The sequence below is a fragment of the Haemaphysalis longicornis genome, unplaced genomic scaffold, assembly GCF_048455015.1.
Source record: "Haemaphysalis longicornis isolate Haplotype H1 unplaced genomic scaffold, Haemaphysalis longicornis Haplotype H1 scaffold_2, whole genome shotgun sequence".
Taxonomy (NCBI): domain Eukaryota; kingdom Metazoa; phylum Arthropoda; class Arachnida; order Ixodida; family Ixodidae; genus Haemaphysalis; species Haemaphysalis longicornis.
The window spans coordinates 262630187-262658034 of NW_027526295.1; the positions used below are offsets into that span (position 1 = coordinate 262630187).

The window sequence follows — 27848 nt, forward strand, 5'->3', positions numbered from 1 at the left end:
TTCTTCGCTATATTGCGCGTGGCTCTCACAGTTTCCGTTTCGTTATGAAAGAACAAGCGTCATTGAAACAAAGCCTGACCAACCAAAGTTTGCATTTAGTTTGCTATAGCCGATAATTTTCTATATCAGTGTTTGTTGTAGTAACGAGGTTCAACTGTACATTGCACTGTGGTGCAGCAATCCGATGCCATAATCCAATGAAGGGCATAAAGGTATAGGCAGAAACCTAGGCATATCCACAGTTACTGGAGTTACAAACGTCTCCTCCATGGGCTCAGGCTGAGAGGTGCTGATTGGGATACAGTAAAGGAACTTTTTTCTACCAGAACTGGCAGCACTGGCACAGGCAGTGCAGCGTATGTTCATTTTTTTTTACTAACTGATGTCTCCAGTAGCACTCTGCGGTGCTCTGCATGACACTGCACTGATCTGCACCAGTTCAGCTAAAAAAAAGCCGCTAGTGTTGGAAGGGTCATTGGGGCCGAAGTTGAAGCCATTGCATATGACCTGAACCTTAACCAGGACTGCAGTATAACAAGCAGTAACTCCTCCAACCTGTGAAACAGCAGGAGTGGACAACCTTCAGCTAAGTGCCGAATACTCCTCTCAGCCCATCAGTGGATCAGTGCAAAACACTCCCAAGAGGTGCTCACTTCAGGCGCCTCCCTGGAAGGGCCCCAGCGGTGGCGGTGCTGCATGGCCATCAGTGCTCGGTGGCGAGTCTCTGCCGGCAGTGAGGCAAACTCTTCCGAGTCACAGTCCAGCGATGCCAGCTCCCAGAGAGCTGCCCCTGATCGCCAGTCCTCATCTTCGTCCTTCACCCTGAGGCAAAACAAGGGGCACGTGCTCTCTTACTCTCTTTCCTCGGCCTACGCGAGTGCAAAAGAGCAGCAAAAGTGCAGCAAAGGTGACCCCAGAAGCAAGCGCTACAGTAGGTCGCTCTCTCAAGCAACGATTAACAATGAGTGTCACCTGCTAGGCTGGAGCTGCAAGAAGCAGCACAAAAGAACGTAGGCAGACGCACATAACATTGTCCAGTACTAACTGGTGGCATCAAACCTTTAAGAGGGACTACATAGAATGTTAGCAGCTGCATTGGATGAGTTTTACCTCCCAGAGTTGGCGATGTGACTACTATACTGCAGAATGAATCATAAGACTCCAGGTGCAATGACAGCAGAATTTCTAGACAACATAGGTTGCTCATTTGATCAGGCAAACCATACGGCATGCTCTGCCAACGAGATCCACCCTTATAGTATTGCACTCAACTCTACTGTGCCACTTTTAGCAAGTGATGTCAATTTCTCCTGAATTTCTAGCTACAAAACTGATAACACAAGCTTACGCTGTTTGGTTGGAACAGAATGTGCAATAGATGGTGTAATGGCCACTAATTACGCATTCATGACCACTCCAACTTCATGAGAATGCACATCTTATGTGAACGTTTTCTTGAAATGTATGGTTTGGACCGCAATCCACAAATGACTACACACTGAGAAGAGGTCGCGTGCTTGTCTTGCACCGGTGTTTTGCAACGGAAACAGATGTGCACTCTGTGGTGTTGCAAAGATGGAGGGTCGAAGAAACATACTTGTACAGTTTGTCCCAGTGCTCCGGCAGTGGTGGCAGCACATACAAGTCATCTAGGGGAGCTTTGGGAGCAGGCCTCTTGGAGCCCCGATGCCGGGACTTCAGCAGCAGCAGCCTTGCCTTGCGCTGGGCATTCTGCTGGGCGGTTACCCGTCTGTCTTGCCGAGCAGCCTGCATAGATCTTCATATTAGCCGCCCTATAGCCCTAATGTGCACAGCTTTCACAGTGAGTAATCAGTGCAAGAAAAATTATGTTGGTAAACAAAGACACCATAGATGCAAAGCACAAAAAAGAAAAGATGCATTTTTTCCCCAAAATGAACCAGATCCACCTAACGGGAATTTGAGAAACAAACGGAAGTTTGTTACCGGACCTAAACGGAATGCCACAAAAGCTATTACATGATATATTTTACCTGTCAGCTAGGGGAAGTTTATGGCCACAAGTAATTAAAAATTATGCTGGGAATTTGAGCAATATTGGGGTGATAAGTTTGAATTTGGCTCATATGGAATTGAAACACTCAAGTTGATGCAACATTCTCATGAAAATTTTGTTTAAATTCACTTTCAAGCAGGGTGCGATTAAATTTTGGTGGAAAAGGCATAAAAACAATGAAACAAGGCTTCAACAGTTGTAGAACTATACCTGGAAAGAAGGTGAGTCCTTTTGGCACCATTAGCAGGTCTTTCTGAATTCTTCCATGGGATAATTTTCTTATACATGCCTGAAGGCACTTGCGAAGTAAGCAAGCTCTTCATTGCTTTGCCATGAATTTCCAAAACGCTTCACAAGAAGGCCGTTCATATCTTCTTTTTCACCTTCATGAAGTGGTTCGTACTCTCAAAGAGGGGGAGGGGGGCTGATTTGCCAGGTCTTGTAAGCGGCGGCTATTTAGCACTAAAATGGTAAATATGGGAGTAAAAAAATAAATATAACCATAGTTATTTCGTAGAAACAGGTAAGACGAAATGAAGTCATTGTATGACATCTCAGTTTCATTTTGTTCTCTCCTGTCGTTCACTTCGTCGTTGACATCTGGGGACAGATCTTTCGCCAATCTCCTAATTACCGGCTGAAATCATAATTCAGCCTTAAAAGGCAAAAAAAGAAAAACTTCCAACAACACCGACGAAACAGTCTCAACAGTCAAGCTAAAAGCAAATTCTTACAGGTCAAATAGATTTGGCTCATTTTGAACCGTGAAACAGCAGGATCTGGCTGTTTCAATATGAACTGCAATCTGCGTACACGTTTTCAGGGCGCTATCCCAACTATTTTCTTGCCACCTCTTTTTTAGGGGAAGTTCCCGAGTTTTTCTTGTCGCTGCAGTTCTATCCGACTTAGTTTCGGTTTCTGGATCTGGCTCATTTAGAAAAAAAAGTGCCTCAGGCGCCTTCAGAATTTCATTAAAACCCACAGAGATCAAAATGGCTTAGGCACTGACAGCAGGTGAAAATGTCCAATGTTTTCTTGATGATAAACAGGGCAAGGATAATCAAACAAGAGTGTAGAAATATTGTTACGCAAAAACAAATTACACCAGCAATGGCACGTCCTGTCTCTCATCATAGTCCCATCCTTTATGCACAATTTTTCTTCTTACAATCCGGATATGTACTTTAACAAGGCAAAACGGTATCCCTAAAATAATGTCACTCCACCTTATCACTGCTAGGTAACGTTATTTCCAGTTTCAGCCAAAATGAGTACCACCTGCAAACTCTCGTGGTTGCTTATGTCGATACCTGCAATCATGAAAAATACTTTTATGGAACCACAAGGGCATTGTGCGAAAGTACAGCCTGTGAGTCGGCAGCCTTTTGGCTTCTTTGTTGAAGTTTGCTCCCAAATTGCCACACATGTTATTACTACAGGGCAGTTTCTCAAACGCACGCCTTAAGGTACGCAAAATGTACCCTGATCTCAGAAGCTAAAGGTATGTTGCACATACCCAGAACTGGGATCACACTGCTTTGTCACACATGCGTCGGAATACCAGTATCCCACAGGCTAAAGATATGTTAGACGTGGGCAGATCACAGAGGATGTTAATCATACGTGGGACTGCAAATGTGAAGCTACATCGGACATGACTGACACCGGTGTGTTGGACGCAGCCACTGATATATTTTGAACAGTCCACAGAGCTTGCTGTCTGCCTCAGGATGCACGATGAAAGCAGTCTGTCTCGCTTTGTACTCAACTGGCACAACCGTTTCTGCTTACAGAGAGTCACTGCCATGACTACTTCACAACTCACAGTAACACCAGTCTGTCTTGATTTTTAACACAACCAAACAGCTTCGGCTCACTGAAATATGCGGCTAGAGTCAGTGCTAATTCATTACCAAGCCTTGCTCTATCACATCTTTATCCTAAGATACCGGGGCACGTCCAACGTAACTTTACAGACTTCGTTCATCAAATGATGCAAAGTTTCATACCCGCTTCCGTGCCACAGATGACGTTGTCTCTAGAGAGCGATGGGTAGCTGACGTAAATGACTTAACGTGCACCCATCTAATTAGTAGTGTAGCAAGGATTTAGAGGAAACCAGTAGCAAGATGGCTATTTTGCCACTTTCAAGTCAAATTAAGTAGCCCACGTCAACTTCTGCCAACCCTCTCCATGTAGGAGCGCAGAATTGGCCATGAATTCGTTGGCGCTCTCCACTGGGCCTGACGTCGCAGGGAGCAAATAGTAAAGCACTGACCAGAGTCTGCTTCTTGAGCAGTGGCACGCCACCATCGAAGACGAAGACAGGCTTGACTCCGTAGAAAAGCAGCTTGCACACTCGTTGCAGCAACCCCAACAGGTGAGCATTAGCCACGGGGCTGCCTTGCGCGTCGCGGAACCCCTTGACTGCTTGGTGAAGCCACAGGCTCACATCTACAGAGCGGATTCGATTTGTCAAGCAAAATACATAGCAGCCTGCACTGCTTTGGTTGGCCGCTCGGCGCCCACACCGCGGGTGCTTTAGAGACACTGAAGCCACAACGAATACTCATTCTGCAAATTATAATTTCTGCGTTACCTTGTCTGAGTAGCCACTGACATGCAAAACGAAACGTCCACAAAGGGAAAGGATACCGACAGCGAGAACTTTGTTTTCGAGCGTCTCCAAGGCGATGGGCTTTCCTGCCGGCTCCAGCACCTGCCATAGGCCATGAACACCCATTGCTTGGCGCCGTCACGAACAGGACCGAAGTTCTGACGGCCGCGACACAAGGAAGAATATCATGCCACGGCAAAATTAACGCTTTGAAGGCTGAAATCAGGGCCGAAAAGTTGCCGTGCACGAGAGCAGACAGCCGCAGCCGCCGCAGCCATGCGATGATGATGATGATATTGTATGTTGCGATGTCTTATCCAGCGCCGTTTTTCACAAAACATTTGTTACCAAAATTATAATAACGTCGTCTTGTAAATACCGCCTGTGTTACGGTCACGCGCCAGCTAAGCTGTCTATAGAGTTCATCATCTTGAGAAACTCCATGCCCTGTGCACCCAGCCACAGAGATTTAAGGCCCGTTCACACTGCGACGAAAGCGACGAGAATTCTGTCGCTTTGTCGCGCGACGACAAAAATTGGTCCCGACCATTCGCCAAAAACGGTCGTCGCGCGACAAAGCGACGGAATTTCCGTCGCTTTCGTCGCAAGTGTGAACGGGCCTTTACCCGCCGCGGGGGCTCAGTGGCTAAGGCGTTGCGCTGCAGTGCACGAGGTCGCGGGTTCGATTCCCGGCCGCGGCGGCACATACACACCCCCAAAACTCTCGCAGAAGGATTTCGACACCCCCCCCCCCCAAAAAAAAAAATAAAAAGATTCCACAACCAGAGCACCTCGCCCAGGGATTTATACACCCCCTCCCCCCCCCCCCCACACACACACTCCCCAGGAGCTGATCTCGACAACCCCCCCAGAAAATATTAAAGTGACCATTATTCCTCGGACCCCAAAGCGGGGTGGAGGATTGGCGGGAGGAGGGAGGGAGGGGGGGGGGGGGGGGGCTGAAAGGACGTGGTAATAGCTTGAATGACAAATTGCACTTTGTATTACTACATCAGCACCATGCAGCCTCCCTGGTCCTCCAGGTTTTTTTGTACCTTTTTCCAGTACCAGTCCTCCTAGTGGCCGCCACCGCCAACTAAAAATGCCAGTAGGCACGCCCCCTCCCCCCAAGGTCTTGTTTTCAGAGACCTCAAGCACAAGATATCCCTGTCCTGCAGTCCCTCCTGCACCCACCCGTCACCCATACCTTGCATATGAATGCCACGGTAGCAGCTCACGTTCCAGTCGAAGCGCCTTTTTCTTTCGTTTTTTTTTATTTTCGTTGCTCTCTATGGTAGCCATGTACTTGCAGCGTAATCAGCCTCAAACGTCTATGCCCCTTTTGTTTGAAAGCCTTGTTTGTGTGCACGCACTAACTCACCACGAGCTGTTGAAACTTAAGAGGAAATAAAAATGTGCGGTGCTATGAAGTATAGCTGCTCCCCAGGCAGCAAGCTGAGGGGCACCCTTTCGTTTATTTTTCCCGAGGTGCCGGCCAAGTATGGCAGACCGGCAGCCCGCGCATGTGCAGATCGTTACTAGGGAAAGGTCCATCGCCTTCATCAGTTCTTCATTTTTGCAGATGTGTCTGCAGTACCGCTCACACGTCATGTGCCAATTCACCTTAAGCAACATCATTGCTTTGAATGTGGTCCAATAAAGCTTTTTCTTCTCTGCCATCCGCACCTTATTCATCAAAGAAAACACCCTTTTCCACTGACGCGTTTGCCCCTGGCAAGCACGTCATTTGTTTCAAAGTGCTGAAGCCTGTCCACCCACCGTTCTTCAAACGTAGAAGGGTGTGTTGAATGGCTTGTTGAACTTGGTACACTGCGACTTCAAGAAAACAGCTCACACATGGAGATTAAGCAAGCCACACACAACACAGGTGCTGTGTTGCGCGTTTCTTCCTTAGTACCATCACCTGCACTGTTTTCCTAAAGTTCCTCAAACGGTTTCTTTTGGCTGTACCATTCCTCAAGCTTTGTCCCTCCAGAAGGCGGGACAAAACGCCGTCCTACAAGCAGGCTGCCGGGACAGTGGGACCACAGCGGCAAAACTGGGACGTGTCCCGCATAAATCAGGGCATCTGGTCATTTTAATCAAAATCGATATTCTGGATAAACCCCTTTTCAGCTAGCAGACCACTAGCCACGAGCCCTTGATGTGGGGCAACATTACAGGCTCAGTTGCAACACCAACCAATTTCTCAGTTCTTGTTCAAGGCAAACAATGCTTTGCTTGTTTAAAAATAAAAGCTGGCATTTTTCTCTCCTGTTTTGCTTCCATTTTTCTGTGGCACAAAAGAGCAAAGAACTGCCTACAAATTTGTCAAGGCGACATGCAGGCCACATGCACTTATAGCCTGCTGTTTGAAAGTTGTTCTGCATTGTACTCATTAACACACACTTGGTAAAGTTGGCATACATAATAAAAGAAAAAAAGTAAAGGGTCGTTTAGATTAACGCTTAAATTACACCATCTTCCCTTGGGGAACCCTGATGAGGTTGCGAAGCATCATGGGGGTTCCGTGTGGTTCCATTGTGTTGCCGTTATGCTGAGTGATCTGGTGTTTAGTAGCGCCAGAGGGAATTCCGCGTCCGGGTCCACACTGGTGGCAAAGGCACGCAAGTACTGTTGTGTGACGGTGAGTAGGCGGTGGTTCTCGAGGCACCGAAACTCGTCCATCATGTTCTTGTCGATGTTGTCGTCTCTGTGGTTGAATCGGTAGTCTCCGTCAGCGTTGGTGAGGTAAAGGTTGTTGACGTTGGTGCACCGGCTGAGAGCAACGTACACGCCCTCCTTTTCGCAGCTTTGTCTTCTTCTCCTTTTTATACTTCAGCAGTTCCCCTACGGGAAGATGACTACGGTGGTTGAACGCGAAGCTATCTCGTGATAGATTCTCCGGTTGGCCAATCCCTTGGGGCATCCTGCCACAATCATCATCAGCGGTGCTTGGCCAGGCATGCGCAGTGGGGGTGCGGACGGCGGACGACGACGACGACGACGACAACAATAAGGGAGGGAGGGACACAGCCCCGAGCAAGAGATGCTCCCCATCTAAAATTACAACGCAGCCTTTGGGACCACACAGACCCACAGCGAAGTGCCTGTGTCGCAAAATACGCTAACTTTTCTTTTCTATGGCATGCTTTTTTCTGGCCGAGCTCACAAATGGTGATTAATACCCAACGGAGCCAATGCTTACCCAGATTTTTAACGGCCTTACACGGCAAACCCAGCAGAAGTATAGTGTACCAAATACCTTCCTATACTATCGTAAAGGAAATGCAGTGCTTTTGACAGCTTTCTATGGTTATGGCTACTGTGCAAGCCATCCCCTGCCCCTCCAAAAATGCTGGCACAGGTATCCCTCCCACCACCATCAGGTCACAATGGATCCACCCCTGCTGGGGAGGGAAGTGCTCTACTTGGAAGTGCATGAGCTGTGGTACCCAGGTTAAGGACTCTGCTGTATCAGCATGCAACAAAGTCGGATGGAACCACAAAGGCAGCACTTCATGAGCTGCACTGGCAGCCAGAGGTCACACGGGAAGCTTTCCGGAGACGGAAAAAAGCACGACTGCCTCATGGGAAACAGAACATTTGTTTTAATTGGGTGAAGTGGGGTTCACCCCACTCAGTGGTGGTGTTGACAAATTGCGATGGCACAGTAGCGATACTTTGAAAAGAGCAACGCGTTGTCTTGGTTGGGTCCCGTGGCTGGTCATCTCAGGAAGACGTCAGTGTTGCGGAAGCTAGAGTTGTCCCTTGAAAGAAAATAAAGAGAAAACTTAGTTTGCTCTTTGTTTGATGACAGCTACTGAATACTGACAGTACAGTCCAAGTGTCACCAGCCCAACAGGAGCTGCCACTTATCCTTTAAACAAAGAATAGTTACACCAAACAACTTATTAATTTGGAAAGCAAATTTCCCTCTTAAATTGGCAACTTCGCAAAAGTGGTTACTGAAAAATTAGGTTTCAAGTGCAATGGCACAGAGATGTCAACAAGTATAACAAATTCGTGAGCCAGGACCACACGAGCTAAGGAGCCGAATAATTGAAGTACAAGTAAGTGTGCAAACAAATCAGCCGCATAAGAAGTTCTTCCAATGGAAACTTCACAATACTAATAGCAAGGCCTGACTCATCACCTTATTCACACCCCCACTGCACACGTACTTGTAACTTAGCCCATGACTGCAAATTGAAGAGCCCCAGTGACTACACAAACAAATTTTTGCAGTACAAAACGGCCTGATTGATTGTAGGATTTAACGCGCCGACGCAACACAGGCGATGAGGCGCGCCGTAGTGGAGGGCTCCGGATTAATTTTGACCACCTGGGGATCTTTAAGGTGTGCCGAAATCTCGCACACACGGGCATTTTTGCTTTTCGCCTCCATCAGAAAAGCGACCGTCCCGGCCGGGAAGCGAACCCGCGACCTCGTGCTCAGCAGCGCAACGCCTTAGCCACTGAGCTACTGCGGCGGGACGGCCTCCAAATGCATTGGTGAAAGCCAGCACAAGCAAACAGCAGCTGAGCTGCCAGGCCTGCCGGTCAACCGTATCACCAAAGATGGGACACTCGGAGCCCGTGACGTTTCATGGTGTATACCTGAGGCTGTCGGTGTGTGTCTTGTACTCCATGACAGTGTTGATGGGCAGGTTGAGCACACGGCGCAGGGTGTCGCGTATGCGCAGCGTGGTCTGGCTGTCGCTGGCCGTGCGGTTCCAGATGGACACAATGTCCTCCTGGAAGCGCACCGACACTACCGCCCCGCACACCTCCTCGCCCACCATGAACTGCTCCCCCAGGATGGCCAGGATCAGGTTCTCCCAGCAGCGAGAGGCCAGGCCCTTGCGCAGACGCACGATCCACTTGCCGCCCGTGCGGTTCGCCTCGTCCTGTGAAAATGATGATCTTGCAGGTTATAGGCACTACGAACAGCAGTGCCAAAAGATGGGCATCAAAGTAAAGCCATCAACACTTCTGTCATTGGGACTTAGCTGAAAAAGCAGAACTAAGAGCATTAAAGAAATGGTGAGAAGGCCACTGGTTTTAAACGCCGGGCTAAAAGTGATTTGACCAACAGTAGCCAACATGTTCCAGCAGTGCACCAGAAGAAAAAAGAAAGAAAGGACACCTGCCTCCCACATAGGCTTGATGCCTTCCTTGAAGAGGTGGTAATCACTGTGCCCTGACATCTCTGATGGGCGAACCAGATGGCTGTAGTGCCTCCAAAACTGTTCCACCTGGAACACATCGATGCAAGACAAGTAAACATTAGCCCGCCAATGTTTCTGTTCTCATGAAAAGAACACTCCTAAAAATATTATTTGCAAAACACCAAGGAGAACAAATTCCAGCTGCGATATATAGTCATCGTCATCTTCTCCCGGTGGCATATTTCTCTTCTTTCTGTTACCACAACGCTTTGGCCAATTGCCCTTGCTAGGCCTATGTGTAGGCTTAACATCAGGTGTAGCTAAAACATTAAGCGTAAAGACATGCCAAGCAACACTGAAGCTCATTGTACTCCAAGCAGTGGGTGCCAGTTGACGTTAGAGCTCAGTGCTAACAATGGACAAAATGTCAGACCAGCACATACCAGCATTCACATTTCAAAGCATAGAGTTTCTTAGTATGTATACTAGAGAGAAAACCGCCTGGGAATCTATGTCCTCGTGGGGGGGTTATGGGAAGACCCCCGCTTTTGACTTGGGCTTATTCTTAAGCGGTTTTTGGGATTTGCTTTCTTCACTGTGCATTAACACGTATACGAGCTACGAGGAAGTCGAAATCCTCCCTGTACTGTGGTAGCCGTGTTCGGTGAAACAGCAGGCAGTGCGTGATCGTACCTGAAATTGGTCACGCCGCAGTCGAAGGACGTATGACTGAGCGGGTAATATGCCGCCGCAAAATTTGTAGCTGACGAAAAAAAGAAACAAAATGTACTTCGACGAAGACAAGACACGACAGGAACGGCCGCCTCCAGCCGTCCATATCTTGTATTCACCCACGATTGCTTAATGCCACGTTTGCTTTTTACTTCAAGTATGAAACAACTCACTCAGCAGGAAGTTTTGTTCAACTGTAGCTGATAATCGGTGCACCAGTTTGCCACGAAGGCGACGCTTTTACAGGCATGCTCAAAAACATTTCCAAGTTCTTCAAACAACTTATTATTTGAAGTAATGGTAAAATTAATAAAATAAGAGTCTCTAATAAGTTTCCCACAAAATATTAACATTGTTGTTATAGGAGCCATGAAGAGAAAATACAAGTTTGTTTTATTCGAAAGATTTCGTGTTTTATAGTGCCCCCAGCGCTTGTCCGGATACAAACAATGCTTTATTCACTGAGAAACTCATCAATTTAAGTTAAAATTTTGATTTTCCCGCTAAATCGTTTGTTTTCGGGGTCTGCAATGACATCACAGAAACCGACCGCTCTGCAGCCTAGAATACCTTCATTCACGCATCCGCCGTACAGGGTAGAGACATGTATACGCTGGCGCCGCCATTTTGGGTCGCTCTCTCGCCGTCGAAGCAAGTCATTGTGTCAAAACCGCGCGAAAATTATCGCCGCAATATGAACTGGCAAAGTTTGAATCATATTATCTGTTTCGCGTTGCTAGGTCTCGTGGGAAACGAAAAGAACAACGCGTTGAGCACATTGGCTCAATTGCGGCTGGTGCGTTCCCACGTTTCTTTAAGTTACCCGAACCTAGATGGCGCCACCATACTGTGGCAAGCCTTTGGTTTGTTTTGGCCGTATTTCAACCTGGCTTGTTTTTGTTCTGGGAGAAAATAATCGTTCCCTGAAACAGTGCTCGCTCGACAAATATGGTCACGTAAGACACCGTTGCTTGCGTCAATCGGCCAGTGTTGTCTGAGACAACCCCAAGCCCCGTAGTGCTGTGCAGCTAAACCAAGCATAGTGAGCGCAGTATGAACAGCAGTACGCATCAGTACTTCTATGTTTACATGTGCTTTCGTAACTTCCACTATTGGTCCCACCATTCTTATTGCTTTGTAAAGAATGTGGCCTAAATTTAAGTGCAAATCGCTCGTTTGGCTAGTTTCTAAGCTCTACCCAATTTGCGATTGCTTGTGCCGGCCTCCGCCAATCGCAGAGCTGGCTCCAATGACATCATAGGTTCTGTTGTGGAAAATGAGCTGGTGGGTCGCATGGCCATTCCCTTTTTTCCTAATTATGTAGCTTATTTGAGCGAAGTTAACATTAAAAGTGGTGTCAGTATGATTCTAACGAGGCAATCTTTTGAATGAACCAAACTTGTGTTTTCTCTTCATGGCTCCTTTAACTGCCAGCTTGGTCTGCAGAATAGTAGGCACAACCATCCCGGCAAAAATACGCGTTACTTCCTTTTTTATTAGTTTAAAAACAGCCTATTTTATTTTCCACTTCCACAATTGCACCCTATTCTTCACATTTTCGTGGCACTTTGTTTAAATTTGCAGTCACTAGAACGTTTCAATCCAAGCCAATGATGAAACTAAAGTGAGCGCATGATGTAATGGCGGTCCATGACACACAGACGGCCTTGATGTGAGCCGCATAGACGCTAGCGCCAGATTCCTCTCTCGTGTATACTGTAATGAACTCAATGTATTCAAGCAAAGAGGAGCTTTAGCAGAAGTATACTTTGCTGCTGTACTTATGACTACTTCTGCAATTAGCATGCTGAAACTACACATGTAGGTCTCAGTGGATGTCTCAAGCACACTTTTCTAGATCAAAGGCCAAAATGCATTTATCAGGTCCACCTTTAAAGAGCTAGAGTCATGAGGCTGTGCAAGCCCGATTTCTAAAAAGATAATTTCCCATATGATTCATGCTCTGAATATGCTTCCGATATTTGGCAGGTCATATCTATTTTTTACTTTTATAATAAAAAAGGCACACCACGGCAAATGACAGCGTGATGCAAATGAGCACGACTTTGACTGTTGCGCTTCATGGTACGAAGCATGGAGCCTCGTTTGCACGCATGCATAACTTTCTATATATATATATATATAGCGAATCTGAAAGGGAAATGGGAGGCTCGTTGAATTATTACAGTAATAAGGGTAGGCAAGTCCTTGGCCTTCTTGACTGCCTTCTCTCTCTCTCTGTGTGTGCGTGTGTGTGTGTGTGCGTGTGCGTGTAGCGAATCAGCAAGGTAAATAAGGGGCTCGTTGAAATAATACAGAAATAAGGATTGACAGTCAAGAATGCCAAGGAAAGCAAAGGGGAGGATGCGGTAGGTCATTGAAACAGATAAAGATTTTTGGAAGAAAGAAAGTGGAGGAAAAATGCCTGCCGGCTGGGACATATTATATGTAGCGAATCAGAATAGGAAATTAGGGGGTCGTTGAATTAAGACAGAAATAAGGGTTGGCAGTCAACAAAACCTCGGAAAGCAAAGGGGAGGATGTGGTAGGTCATTGAAACAGATAAAGAATATGGAAAGAAAGTGGAGAAAAAATGCCCACCGGGTGGTATCCGAACCCACGACCTCCAGAATACCGGTCTGGTGCGATGACCACTATGCTACCGGCGGGGCTATTTTACCCTCCACTTTCTGGGGCATTTATGTTAAGGCATTTTTGTTTCCTCGCTTGGGGGTGGTAGCCAGCGCCACTCGGACTACTCGGGGTGAAGGGGACCTTCTTTTTAAACCCCGGGCCGTGACTCGAGTGTCTACGACATGTCAAGAGTGGTCAACCAGCATTGAACCCTCTTAAGCTCCCTATGGCACCAAGACTGCCACAAACAGATTGGAAATTATTTTAGCAGCAGTAAGCATGATAATCAGCTAACCCTAGACAACCAGGAAACCTAAGAATAACCAGCTGAACCTTAGCTCACGCTACGTACATCCTGGCATAGCCGAGCTAAGACACTACAAATTTTTTATTTAGTTCAGCATTTCAAGCAGCTTAGATGACTATTTCTTGTATAGCGCTACTGCAATAAGCGTCCCCCCAATTCACGCAATATCTCATGATTAGTGACTGTATTCTTTAGATGGAAAAGCATTTGCATACGTGTGGTCATGCTGCTGACTGCTGTGCTAGCTCACCCTGTGCATAAAGTGCTTTCCGAAGCACCCTGTTTTTACGCTATACAATAAAAGTTACGGTTGAATTTAATTCCTTAGTGTCTATATTTAACTTTTCCGACTCTTTTACCTCATTAGTAAAATAGTAAAAATAGCTCATTCTGAAAGCTTATAAGCCCTGCAGTAACTTGCGCTTGCATTTACCGGCCATAGCCAATTGCCCTTCTGTGCATATTACGTCATAGGTTCTAGTGTGGAAATGAGCTGGTGAGTCGCATGGCCATTCCCTCTTTTTCTAATTATATAGCTTATTTGAGCGAAGTTAACATTAAAAATGGTGTCAGTATGATCCTAACGAGGCAATCTTTCGAATGAACCAAACTTGTGTTTTGTCTGCAAGGGCCGTTTAAGAAAACTGCAAATACTTCTTTGGCTTCCTACATGCTCACTGAACTCAAATGGCTTGGATAGAACTTAGGTATTCCGACTTTGGCTGACTACCTAACCCATGATGGCAATTACAACGTGGTGGAGCTGCCTAATCTGTTTTCTTTGTTTCCTTTGGGACGCGATTGGGGCCCTTTTTTGGAACATTTATGACCGCTCCCGTACAACTGGGAGGATAGGTAAAAAATGGGAAGTCTGCTGGGCAAATCGAAACAGTTGGCTGGTATGCACATGGTCAGTCTTCGGCAATCATGGGGGTGGGCATGTTGGCCAGCGGCATGGCCACATACATGCTAGCTTCCTCACTGGCCGTGCATGGTGCGTTGTGGACACGATACCATGTGGCTTGCGAATGAGGCCGCCGCAGGATGGACCCTCAGCTGTCTCCCATCAACACCGTTTCTTGGAGGAATCTCCCTTTTCACCGGCCCATGGTCGGATAGCACTAATCCTGTTTGCGAGGAGCCTGCTGGGTGATTACATCGGAGTAGGTCATATCAGGAGTCTCTACTCTCGACACCATGATGACTGAGAACCCAGCTGGCTCCAATGGACTCTGTTCTGAGACTTCGTTTCAACCAGTCGTCAGGAACCTGCTCTTGCCACAGCCGCTAAGACGGATATTGAAGCCTGGGCCCCTGCGGCTTGAGCGAGCGAAAGGAGCACAGCTCCCCACCAGCGACAGTCATGTTGTCTAGTATGTACCCTGTATATGCCAGGCAACAAAGCCTCAACTTTGACTGCCGGAGTCTGTCTACCGTGTGCGAGTCTTCAGTTTCCAGTGGGGCTAGTGTGCGGCTGGTAGTGCTTTCTCTAGTGGAGCCAACCGGAGTCCTCCGTTATCCTGTACATCAGCCCACAACATGCATATACACCTTCTTTACACAGAAAAGTGACGTAGCCAGTCATAGATCCTGGTAGCAAGTGAATTTCCACCAGCACTGCAATTAGGAAACTGTTAAGGCTGGCCCAATACTACACCAAAGGGATGATTAAACAAATCAGATAGGGTTCCCGGGATGCACAGTGTTATGCATCCCAGGAACGCGCTTGGTCCGTGTCGACACTGCTGGGCCATGCGATGATGCATTCTGGCCACCGATCCCGTGGCCCTTTTACTTATGGCTGGACCTGTACTTAAGGCAACTACTGGAAGCAAGATTAGTACACTAACATTTTTTCTTTGTGCACGGCAGGTATGGTAGACGTGTAGCTGCTGGGAGCAGCACACCGGGCAAACCTACTGTGTCAAATGTGCAGACTAGCTTGAGGTTCTGGTCATAACGCTGGTTGTTTGGCTTGTTCCCAGGGGCTCGGCGCGAGAACCACAGCGAGTACGCAAACTGCAGTCGGTGCTCGCCACGCTCCTCGGGGGTAGTTGCCTGCAAAAGAACGTAATTGATACTGGGATGCTCTGATGTCATGCCAACCTCGGTGTACGGCAACAGCGCAATTCCCATCCAGAACCAATTGCAATTCGTTTGCCCATCCGAAACTGACAAAGCGCCTTCGGGGAATGTGAGCCCACGCCAAATAACTCGTCTCGACACAAACCATTCGCAGAAGTCAGCTATACACGTTTCACTACAGGGAATAATCGAACCAGACAAGAAACACAAGAAACAGTCGAATTTTAGCGGCGCAAGATGCCAGCGGAGAACACCTTATGCTATGTATACTCCACGGTGCTAGTTTCCCAAGGAAGTGACATCCGCGCATTTTAAAGAGAACTCACCGGCGCGGCCATAATCTGTGTTCGCCGACTCGCCTCCTCGTCCCCAACTTGCGAATCGTCTTGAGCCAGCCTGCAATAAAAGTACAGTAGAGTGAGGCAGCGTTTGAGGAGAGAGTATCATTGATCCCTAAGCACAACACACCACTGCTTGTCACATGTATACATAACCACCACAATTACGACGATCTAATAGTAGCTACAAGAAAACAAATGCACGACGGATATGCTATCACGTTCTTGCATTTGCGAAAATGACAGCAGAGCTTCAAGGGACGAACATCACGCTAGAACGCAAACGCTTCGGGAGAAACACTGATCGTGGCAGTTAAAAAACACAGAGCTTTCACGAACGCAGTTACTTACTTTGCGTATATTAACAGCTTTCACAGTAGGAATACATGCCAACTAATAGCAACCAGAAATATATTTACGCGGAAAATTTTGCAAAGCTGTTGCTCCCTGATTGCCCCAAAAGAACACGACTGGAGTAGAGGAGGAAGAAAGGAAGGAGAAAATTAATTGGATTGACTAGCAGCTCCGTCTTCCGTTGCTGAAGTTGGCTACTGGATTCGGGCTGCTTCGGGCTCTGCGCATCCCCTCATACATGCCCTCATATGAGACATATGTTTTATTCCAGTGATCGTTGTGTGTTGAAACTAATACCACTAATACCTTGTGGTGCCGATAAGCAGAGTCTCCCGTTGCCTGTCATACGAAGATGGGCCTGCGTACGGACCTCACAGCAAGGGTTTCCACAGGTGCTCAGCATGCGGAAAGATCGTCCGCCGAAGAGATCCGATGTTACTGCAGTTTTCTACCACATGATTGTGCAAAATAATGCAAATATCTGGATTAATCTTGTAACTAAAAGACTGAGCACACCGCGTCCGATCCGTGGAAAGTGACGGTGACGTAAAAAATGCCGCGACAACTCGACCGCGCAACACCAATGCGTGCGTGTGCATGTCGTGTTGTACCTGCAATAAGTGTCTCGGTGTTAGGTGTGTGATATGCGATTGCTCGCCGTGACCGTGTGGGCGTTCGTGTGCGTGACACTTCTCGGGGTGCTCGCGTACAGCGTGCTGCTGTGGAGTCAGTACTGGAGGTGGGCTTCTCCACGCGGCACCGGAGTTCGGCCACCGGTGCACCGAAGGCGCATCACCAGGGGAAGCAGCAACGCTTCCCTGAGTGGCGGTGTCTTGCAGCCCCATCGCATGGCCCCTTTACCCAAGGACAAAATACTCGCCAAGGTATATTTACTTCCTACTTGATTGCGCGTTTCAGCGTCTCACTCTTTTAAGAAGCCGGGAGAGGGTGATGTGCAGGAAAGCCGACTTTTACGATTATTTATTGCCATTTTTAACGACTGATCATTGCATGAATTTTTCTAATCACATTTGTTTTGAGCACGCCATTAGGCATTTTTCCTTCTACAAGGTGAGCAAGCACGCACACTTTAGTTTTAGATGCATGCTTTACATAAAAACAAGGAAAACGTAAAGGTCAGCCAGTGGGAAGTCACCAACACCCAACTCTGCAGGACAGAAAGAGCTTTCCCTCCTCTTCCGTGGTGAAGCAGCCAATGTGTTTAGCCTATGTCTCGTACAACCACCGCGTCCGCAGGTGGAAGCGTATCGGGTGCAGCTTGAGCGTCAGCTGCGGCGTGCCCAGTGGGACAGCACGCGTCCCGTGGGTGCGGGGGGCCAGCCAGCCTCCAACCGCTATTCAGTGCGTCCCAGCAGCAACAAGCCCCGGCAGTTTGCACCACCACGCCAGCTGCTGGCACGAGCGACAGCCCTGCCCATGCGCATGCTGCAACGGTATGCACGGCCATCCTGATCCTTGCTGCAGCGCACCAGCTGCTTGTCAGACCTCTACAGTATACCCGCAGAGTTTTTGCATTGAGATGCCACTGTGCATTGGAGGATTAGTTCCACGTGCGGCATGCGATGTTTCTCTCCTTTGTTCTTCTGTTCATCCGTGTATATTTATTTTCTTTCTTTTCCCCTTCTCTCTTTAACAGCAGAGCTATGTATGGCTAGGCTGCCATGGGATCTTAGTGTCCTCCCGCAAAACGTCCCAAGGCTCCACATGTCTCTGAAGTGCGAGATGTTCCATAGCACAAGCTTTAGCTTAGCAGTAGGGAAAGGTGGTCGTCCACGCCAGTTCACAGCAGATGAAGTGAGAGATGTGGAAGAAGCACCCAAGCGAGCATACTAGAAGGCAACAAAATCCACCATCCCTGTCAACTCTTCCAATACATGGCGGCAGGAACGAATAACATTGGAAAACGTAGAAACGAGATTCAAGCATTTGAAAGTGAATTGCGAAGAAAATTGGGTCAGGCTGCAAGAAGATAAAGCCTTTTGGAAACATGTGGCGGAAGCAAACGGTCTTACGTGTTCAATTTGGCACTGATGCTTTCACATTCACAACCCTTCAGAAGTGCTCAACTGTCCTTGGACCATGGGTTAGTCGCAGCTGGTGAGTGTGGACATGTCAGGACAAAAAGGAGAGTACTTTATGTGCTTTGGGTCGGCGACATTGAGCTTGCGATGCCGCACCTATTCAGCCCAACTGACCACCCAACGCCATATGTGCATAAATTTGGCATGTATCTAAGAATGTGTCTGTAGTTGCGAGTATAGGCACAACAAAGTGATTGTGACCGTCATTACTAAGTGACAATGACTTTATAGCTCCACTGGTCATCCACCTTTGCATGGCCTTGAATATTTCCTTAATTTTTTTTCCCTTTTCAACAAAGGTCCATAAAATTGCAGAATTGAGCAAGCTAAGCCGGCTTGTTTACCCTCATTCATCAAAGGGATCAGTCAGACTGGTCTCAGTCACACAGATCCTCACAGTTAGGTTGGCTGATAACATTAATGCCTAGCTAGGACAGGACAGGACGAGAACTAGAGGAGGGAGTCACTGGAGCTGTTGTATTTTATTGTCTGTAATGCATGGAACATGTACATATCATGCGATACCAGAGAACAGTGAAAGCAATCAGGGAAAAAAATATCACTCAGAAAAATTTGACTGTTCTTTCTTGAACAGAGGGATTGACGAGCTCTGATGCACTCAGTCGAACTTGTTGCTTATTTTGAAAACCTGAAAAGCTTCATGCACATTTTTCTGGCTTCATTGGCAATACACTTGTGCAGTGAAATCAGGCAGCTACTTGGCTGACTTATCATCATCATCATTATCAGTTTGTTTATTTGTTGTGCACTGCAGGATGGAGGCCCCTGCCATTGCTTCCAACCTCTCCTATCCTGTGTCATCTGAATCCATTCTGGATACGTCTATTTTTTTAATCTCATACTGAGTTTTCTGTCTTATCCTCATTCTAATCCCGCCCTTTTGCATCCACTCTGTTACCCTCGTGGTCTGTCTTTCCTGCGAAGCACAGGACTTGATCAGACTCTTTAAACAGGACTCTCTTAACGAGCGCGTCATCTTCATCACAGTCATTATCATCATCTGTTCATTGATTTCATTTTTTCGTACATCTGGTGTAGCAAGCTAGGCGCCTTGGCCAGGCTGACCTCACCAGTATCATTAAAGACTATTCTCTCTCTCTCTCTCTCTCCAACAGGCCAAAGTACTGTGTTCGATGTTCTGGAAAGCTCTCGTTGATGTGGCCGCTTGAAGGAGCCACTAAAACTTGCTCTTTCTTGCGTTCGTGCCTGCTACTTTCTGTCCTTGTATCATGTGTAGTATAAGTTAGAACACAGAGCTGGTGGTAGTACCTTTCACCAACCTTATACATAAGTCGGGCAGTGTCCTATGTGCTGCAGTAAGCTTCTGCCTTGGTTTGATGCCTTCCTCTTGGCAGGGACATGGAGCCATTCCAGCGAATGGGCTATGGCCGGTACTTTCCGGCCACTGACTACTACTCGAGCCACTTCAACAGCTGTGCCCTGGTCTCCAGTGCAGGCTCCATGCTGGGCTCCAAGCTGGGACCAGAAATTGGTAGGCGCTCGAGCGGCGAAATGCTCTTGCCACCTTTCTCAAGAGGAAAAGAAATTTGTGGGAGGGGATGGGAAAAAGGTTGACGCAAATGAACCAAAAATAAATTAGTGAAGTGTTTTTTTTTTGTTTGTTTTTTTACATAAAGGTGTTTAACAGAGTTTGAAAAAATGGTAGCTGAGTCAATTAAACCCTTTGCAGTGATCCAAGAAGAGTAAACGCCTTTCCTCTTCATGCACTCAGCCCATCGCAGAATTACGTAGTTTTTTTTTTTTTTTATGTTTCGAAACTGTCTGAAATTCGGTTAGCACTACAGGTAATTGATGCCTTCTTTGCATGCAGCCAACTTTTCGAGAGGAAAGAGATTAAAATGTAGGGTTGCCACCTGCCTGGTTTTGACTGTTGTGAGTAGTTCTTTAGACAGCAGGCCGATTGCCGGTCCGTACTTAAAACCGGCCTTCATTGGTTTGTTTTTTTGGCAATTGTGCTGCAATTATTTCTTTTTTTTTTTAGTTTTAGAAGCATCAATTCAGCAACTATGTCGATAAATATGTGTCGACAAGACCTGCAAGGGCGCCCGAGCAAAGAAAATACACGGGTGAGCACACTCACTGAGATGGAAGGGGATCGAAGGGAGGAACAACACAACAAAATACCGCTGTCGCAGTCAGCAAGTGCGGTTATTTTTCAGTGCAGCACATTCAGAGCAATAACTAAAATCTCGATCATTTTCAGTACAAACATTATGTGGAAAATGCTACAATAAATGGCATTGCGTCTCAAAAAGATATGGCACCCTTTTTTTTTTTTTTTTTCAATACAAATGAAACAGTTTCGTGTTCTTTTTTTTTTTTTTTTTTTTTGAAAGGTGGCAACCCTATTGAAATGTAGGCAATACAGTTCTTAAATGTTGCATTAAAGATTACTGCTACCTGTGCCGTTCAGGTTTCATGTCTCTGGACCTTAATTTTGTGTTATTCTTACTTATGATGCCCCTTCCAGAATAAATTGTCCACGCTTCATATATTGCATCCTGGCAGGAGCTAAGATAGTGCTACACCCCTCAACCAACCACGACTGTCTTTGCATCTTTATCAGTTGGGACATTTAACTGGTTTGCTTGCTCTTGTAGCTTTTGTTGCGGAGTATTTAGGCGCTCTCTTTGCTTCTTTCAACATCTCATCAGAATTCAAATCTGTTACTTGTGTACTGACGACTGCTTCACCGTACTGCAGCATGACCTCATTGAAAATGACATTGGGATGACAACGAGACAAGAAACGGCGAAATTCACACCAGCTTGGGTGCAGGGTGGTACTTCAAATCTCTGTGCACCTGGTACTGGGAGAGCTTCTGTCTGTGCATGGGGGGACAACCTGACTAGTTTGGGAGGATTGCAGGCAGCTACGGGAATGGAAGCTGTTTTTGAACATCGATTACGGCCACTTGGTACAAAAGCGATACTACTCTTCCGGGTTATAGAATCACCACAGTGGCCAAATGTGATTGCATTCACTTTAGTGCATTTGTACTAACCACATCTGCTTTCCATAGTCTTGCCATTAAAACCCACAAGCTGTATGCTGGGTCAAAAACAGTGCCAAGAGGTTGTGGGGTGGTGTTTTCCAAGATACACTTGCATTATAGCAAATACCTCACCCAACTTGCTAAAATAACGTGCCCGGCTTTGACAAAGGCATGGACTCTCAATGATGCCACTCAAAACAGTTGCTTTACTTTTTGTGATCTCTGTGAGTGATTACTTAGTGGACTAAAACCCTATAAAATGAGGCACTGCAACCATCATTGATAGTTGTTTCTTTTCTGCTTGCTAGACTGTGTAAATTGTAAGCTCTGATACTCACCACATTTTTATTGCGATTGTTTGCTACGAGGATCGGGCTTCAACTGCACAGGTCAAAAATTGTATCTGCTTTATTTTTGTTGCTAATTTTTTCACATGCATTTGTCTCCGTATATGATTTTTATGTGTACTCATTTTATGCTATTCAGTCCCTGCATATTTCGCAATATTTGTGAATGAATTAAATAAACGAATTAGAAGGGTGCAAAATGCCTCATAATGGGTTGGCAAAAAGAAATAGGAGCATGCGAAACTTTTTCAGTTGAGCCTTCACCGGTAACCATATCTTGCCCTTGCAGTAACCCCTTGCACGGCAGCAATGCTAGTGGAATATATTTTCCTGTTCACTGAAATCAGCCTCTGCATTTCTTGAGGAGTTGGATCTAAAGGACTCAAGTGTGCACGGAAGAGCGGAAGTGTGAAATGTGCCTGCACAACCTGCTGTGCGCAGACGGTCACGAGACGGTCCTTCGCTTCAATGACGCCCCGACAGCAGGCTACGAGGACGATGTGGGAGGGCGCACCACAATACGGCTGCTCAACTCACAGGTGCTGGCACGCCCAGAGTTCGACTTTTTCAACTCGGTTTTGTACCGAAATGTGACCCTGGTCGCCTGGGACCCATCGCGCGAAGGTCAGCGCCTCGACAAGGTGCGTGCAGGCCCCGATCTGCCAGTCATGCTTTGGGCAGGGAACGCTGAACTGCATGCATGGAACACCAGATGCGTTATTGCCCCAGTCTGTACCATAATTAAGGTTGTTCATTTTCGGGTAAAACCCGATTTTACCTGATTCTTAAGACCCCGAACATGTTTCAAGAGATTCAGGTTGAACCCGATTTCTCCCTGAATGGACCTTTTCAAAGGAGCTATCTGCACAATTGTGGTCTGGCATTCCGCCGTTCTCACCAGTACCTGCTGGAAGCAAGCCCAGAAATACACCTTCCGAACTCATTGAGTATTGGAATAACTCCACCACCCGTAACCTCAGAGTGCAAATGCTACCCTGACATTGTTGTGGCTAGCTAATGGAAGCTGTGTTGTTGAGAACCTTCTCCAGTTGAGGTACGGTCAGCGATCAGACAGGTCTCAAATGAAGACCAACAAGTTGCACAAGCAGATCACAACAATGTATGTAAACAAGGATGAGGGAACAATCGATGACCAGCTTTTTGTGAATAAAATGTTTTATTTGTTAGAAGTTATCTGCTATTTACTGTCATTATTTCTTCATTTCCACACAAATGCCAAATTTCGGAGAGCATTGTCAAGAAAGCCCTGAAGTTCCTCTGATTACCAGCTCTAAATAATGCTAATTTTAATGCGTTAGAGTTAAAAAGCTCATGATACCAACTAAAATAAACTGAGTTGCTAAAATATCCTCAACACATCTATCGATTTAACACGAAAAAAACTCGTATTCCGGAATGGCTTCACACAAACACCCGATTTCTCCCCGAATATCAGTTCGAACAATAGCACCCGGTTTTTACCCCCGATTTTGAAAAATATAAAACGCAAAAACGAACAACCCTGACCATAATCAGTACTTGACATGGTTTGTTTTGTTTGTACCATATGAATTATTCGACGATTTGTGTCCCAAATTGGCTCTTGCCTTTTTGGAAATGTCATCAAGAAGTGTTTACTTTGGGGCTCGAGTTTTACACAGCTTGTGCACTGTGATGCGGCAAAGAGCAACAAGTGCCAAGGGTGCTGCTCGGAATAAAGCTGAGTCGTGCATGCTTGACCGTGGCAGTGGTTGGAGCGGCCCGAGTTCGACCTCTTCCCGGCTTACTGGCTGCGGCGCGAGGTGCTCCCGGACGAGTCCTTCTACCTGCTACACCCACACTCGGTTTGGGAGGCCTGGCATTTCTTGGACGGCGAGAATCCCGGCCCCGTGCTCAGAAACCCTCCCTCCAGCGGGTTCCTCGGTACGTTCACGCTCGCATCTGTCAGTTGCACCGGTGAGTGTGCACATCTCCTCGTGTGCTCCTCTGAGCAAATCAAATTTGGATCGGCAGCGGAGCATCCTTACATGTGCCTTGGGACTGTAGTACTCAGTACCAGAACAAGCATGTGTACAGGATCTGGGTGCATGGCTAGGAATCTGATTTAGATTTGTTGATCTCTGCTGTGCATGCTTCGATTGTTGCCCTGCTGTAGCCTTATTTGAAACAAGTTTCAAAGAACTAAGTCTAAAGTTGTTAGCTGGAATTGTGACATTATGCTTGATACTGGTTTTGTGGAAAACATGTTCTTCTTTGATGACTCATATTAATGTGCATGCATGCATGCTTAGGCCCTGTGTTATATCATCAGGCAATGAGGGAAAGGGAGGACTTAGCATTCTTGCAGGAGAGCACACTGGAGGAAGAAAAACAGGGAGATTCCAGTACACATGGGGTGAGATTCCGAGTTTTAGCCATCTTAAAGTCCTTATTAGCAGGTGCCACGAATGTTACGTGAAATAGGCAAGGTTTTTGAAAAGCCCAGCAAACAGAACTGTGATATAAGTGGAACCCCAATAATAGATTTTCAAGAGACAGCGCGAAAGTGTCGTATGACCAAAGTCTCGGTCATCTAGCCAGCCGAGTAGATGGTCTCACGCAGCACGTGGGCTAAGAACTCTTTTAAACTACTATATTAGCACGTTCTCGCGTGATTTGCGAACCTTTATCTAAAATCCTGACTTTTAAGAAAAAAGAAACCCCTCCCCTCCATGACGTCCAAGCTATCCTGCCAGCCAAGCGCCACGCGCTACGCGACCTTCGTGCCGTCGGGCGGTGTGTGCGCGAGGTAAGGCCGACATAGTCGAGCAAATCGAGAGGGGAAAAAGCAAGTGCGAAAATGTCAAGGCCACGTGAAACGAATGATAGTACCAGGCAGGGATGGAGAAAAGGCCGCAAAGAGAGGAGCGGAGCAACAATGCCGCTTTGAAAGACACTAATTCGCGGAGAGCAGAGAGAGGGGGAGAGAAAGAAAGTGTCATGATAGGAAAAAAATTGGATTAAGGCGAGGAAAGCGGGTGTTCGGTCATCGCCGTGGGGTTGCGTCGTATGTGTTTTTGCGTTCGTCGGCGGCTTGATGGGAGCTTCAAATTCACGGCCTGCCAGCCACCTGCACTTTGACCTCGCGGTTGGTGAGTTGGCGTACTGCTGTCACGTGGGGCCGTCGCAGGTTAACTCCCGCTCGTGAGTACCCGCCTGCTTGCTTGCATATGTTCAGCAAGTGGTGTGGCCCGTCTGCGGACCCTTGCACATCAAGCAGTGTCAAAGGGGGTTAAGAATAAAGAAAGGTCGAGACGAGGCAGCGAAGCGGTGTAAAAGGTGGAAAATACACCAGTTTATCTGTGACAGGATCTGTCGTATGAAGCGGACTTGAGCATCTTATCATCGAGGTTTTTAATGCATTGTTTCTATAGGGAGTTTGCTGGGACCGCAGTGACCCGTCTTAAGAAGTGGGTCGTCGTAAGTCCATGGGACGCGTCAGTGGTGTTTCACTGTAATCTGGAATGATTGTTAAATAAATGTTTTTGGGATGGGCACAACTCAACTAGTAAGCCTGCAAATATTGCAGACATACTAGTGCTAGTTTTGAGGGCACCTGTAGTTCGGTGGGGGGAAGATTCCCTTTTCCTCCAGCTTTCAAGCACCAAGCTTACGCTGCTTGTCAAACCCCATTTGCCTCCTAATTATGCTTCATGGTATGCACACCTCCCACATGAGGGGTCAGTCACTTTGTATCCACCTCTGAGCCTGGAATTTAGCTACGGTCTGTGAGCTGGAGTGTCCCACTAGTGATAATATGTAGTTTAGTGCAAGCTTTGCTGTCACAGCATTAGCAGGCGGGGTCACTACCCTCCAGGAATTCGACTGTGTGTGTGGTTGGCATAACAGGTTTGCCAGCCTCTGCTCGTGGTCACTGAGCTCGGAGCAGGTTGTCATGGGAGACCAATTTATTGGGGTAGAAAAGCTTGTAAAGCTAGTGTGCACTAAACATTGAGGTGTGTTGGAACTTCTTTCCTACTAGGTATTCTAGTGCGTTCCTTCCAGGCTCAACAGCGAGCAGATATAAATTTGGCGGAGTCCTCCATCCTCTCTTTTCGCACGTTTACACTGGTAATTAAGCTTGTTCATTCCCTTCTATTCATGTGTGTCCTGGAGCCCACTCGTGCAAACATCCATTCCTTGAGCATGAGACGGTTGAGTTGGTTGAGTGTTCTTTGCGCACACTGAATGCAGCATCCAAACGGTTTCACGCGTGCAGCTTAATGCCACCAAACAGTTTGTGTGAAGAAAACTCTGGGGTCCTCTGTGTGCTTGTCGCAGGGCTGTTGATGCTGCTGAAGCAGTGCCGGCATGTGGATGCTTATGAGCTGGTGCCGTCAATGCGGCTGACCAAGCGCTGCCACTACTACGAGGTGCACGAAGACCTGGGCTGCACGCTGGGCGACTGGCACCCGCTGGCCGCTGAGAAGCTGCTCGCCTTGCACCTGGCCGCCTCCGGCCACGCCCTGGAGCAGGTCTTTGCCAAAGGACGGCTGCCGCTGAGCACCTTGGAGGACAGGTGGAGAGGGGCGTAATGATGGGACAGTCTCGAATGCTGTCACTTGCCAGACTTCCTGACGGGATGGCTGCTGCAGTCACATTCGGGTGCTGAATTGACCCAGTGGGCCAACAAAATTGACAAACAGAGCCCCAGATGACTCACCTGTTTTTCCTAAACAGCACCAGCTTCATCATGCCAAAGTCACGTAGAAGAAGACACCCATGGCGTCTGATAGAATGTGGCCAGCATTTGGTGGCACAGTGAATCTGTGCACGTGTTCCTGTACTTTCATGTTTGATGCAAGGCCCCTGCAGCATCAATGAGGACTCGTTCTTGCCTAACCAGCTGCTCGTTGTCGACACGTAAAGGTTCCATGAGCACGCTTCACAATCTCTCAGAATGATTAGCTGCTCAACAAGTGGACACTTTGAATCCCATGTGCAATGCAGGTTCTTTGCACGAGCCCCTCATTACTCTGGCTCTTGCAGCATACCGCCCTAAAATTGCCCTTCTGTTCAGTCTGCCTAGGAAACAAATGCAAAATCACCATGCAGCAAATTATGTTCAGCTTTGATGATTGGAACATCCCGCAGTGTTCTAGCATTAGAGTTCAGCTCTGGACAAGAGTCCTAAGATCAAAGCCTACTCATGCAAAAAATAAATACATCACACACAAAAAAAATAGCCCCTGAAAAGAAGTGATTCTGGGCATTGAGTGAGTGGGCCCCATTCCATAGGTGTTCTGTGTTTTTATCAAAATAGCTTAGCATGCGGCAATGTAAGCTGCCAAAAAGGTGTTTTTTTTTTTGCACTTCATCTGCAGCACTCACTACTATAGCCTTGTGGGGATCGTGTGCCTGCATGCCTTGCTTTGAATGCACCATCAAGGTAAGTTACCAAGCACCACCGATCGCCCCGAACGCATGCGCTATTGCACAGCCCACTCTGCAGTAACAAAACCGTACAGCACCAAAGCTGGAAGTCCTTTTGCGACAAACTTAAGGGGGACGCGGCTTTCAACTTCAGAAAAATGACCAAAACATCGTTTTACTCAAAGCCACATATTCGGCTTTTATGTTTTCTATTCTGTGCGTTTGCAAAGTTTTTCCACCGAAAACCATTGCGAAGTGGCATAAAAAAAATTGGCTCCAATCTACACTGTGAAGGTGGCTAGAAAGCAAAGCTTTAAGCGACACCCACAACAATTGCCCATGCGACGTCACTTGAATTCACACATGTGGCTCTACAAAGAGTGAAAAGAGAGATTCTGCCAGCCGTTACACTTGGAATTTGCGGGGGCGGCGTCCCGAACGCAGCAGCGTCGGCCACGGCCGGGCTAGAGCATCGGCAGAAAGAAAACGGAGAGAAGCGTCTTTCAAAAAGTGAGACAGCAGAACCTATAGCCATCCTGATGTGCTAGCTCGGGGCTACACCACCGCGCGAGACAAGCGCAGACACCGAAACAATTTGGCATGTGGGCTTAGTGATTCCCATTTATACCGATCTAAACTAGTTAGTTTAGTAAGTTTGGGAATTGCGAGAACGCTGA

The 27848-nt window shown here is 47.2% G+C and overlaps 3 protein-coding genes across 4 annotated transcripts in view; 1 reads left to right on the forward strand and 2 right to left on the reverse strand.

The window, feature by feature from the left end:
• Mus201 (rad2 superfamily protein mus201) overlaps positions 1 to 5088 on the reverse strand; it is a 19916-nt gene extending 14828 nt beyond the window's left edge. The window contains exons 1-4 of the mRNA XM_077700439.1: positions 4691 to 5088; positions 4314 to 4489; positions 1598 to 1767; positions 654 to 822 (exon numbers count right to left, since the gene is read on the reverse strand). Of these exons, the coding sequence (XP_077556565.1) occupies positions 654 to 822; positions 1598 to 1767; positions 4314 to 4489; positions 4691 to 4778 (603 nt within the window). The 5' untranslated portion in view covers positions 4779 to 5088. The remainder of the gene's footprint in view (positions 1 to 653; positions 823 to 1597; positions 1768 to 4313; positions 4490 to 4690) is intronic.
• A 3152-nt stretch (positions 5089 to 8240) lies between these two features.
• LOC144170569 (eukaryotic translation initiation factor 4E type 2-like) lies at positions 8241 to 16428 on the reverse strand. Of its 2 annotated transcripts, none has more exons than XM_077700443.1 (6): positions 16271 to 16428; positions 15908 to 15977; positions 15417 to 15554; positions 9806 to 9910; positions 9273 to 9562; positions 8241 to 8422 (listed from the first exon to the last, which is right to left on the reverse strand). In XM_077700443.1, the coding sequence occupies exons 2-6, from the start codon at positions 15917 to 15919 to the stop codon at positions 8380 to 8382; spliced, it is 588 nt and encodes a 195-aa protein (XP_077556569.1). In that variant the 5' UTR covers positions 15920 to 15977; positions 16271 to 16428; the 3' UTR covers positions 8241 to 8379. The 2 variants fall into 2 exon arrangements, with proteins under 2 accessions (XP_077556569.1, XP_077556570.1); XM_077700444.1 differs by having other exon boundaries at positions 16339 to 16412.
• Positions 16429 to 16554: 126 nt separating this feature from the next.
• On the forward strand, positions 16555 to 27031 carry LOC144170568 (beta-galactoside alpha-2,6-sialyltransferase 2-like). Its single transcript, XM_077700442.1, has 6 exons — positions 16555 to 17157; positions 17531 to 17727; positions 19752 to 19888; positions 22201 to 22400; positions 23508 to 23682; positions 26080 to 27031. The coding sequence occupies exons 1-6, from the start codon at positions 16918 to 16920 to the stop codon at positions 26331 to 26333; spliced, it is 1203 nt and encodes a 400-aa protein (XP_077556568.1). The 5' UTR covers positions 16555 to 16917; the 3' UTR covers positions 26334 to 27031.
• Positions 27032 to 27848: the final 817 nt, after the last annotated feature.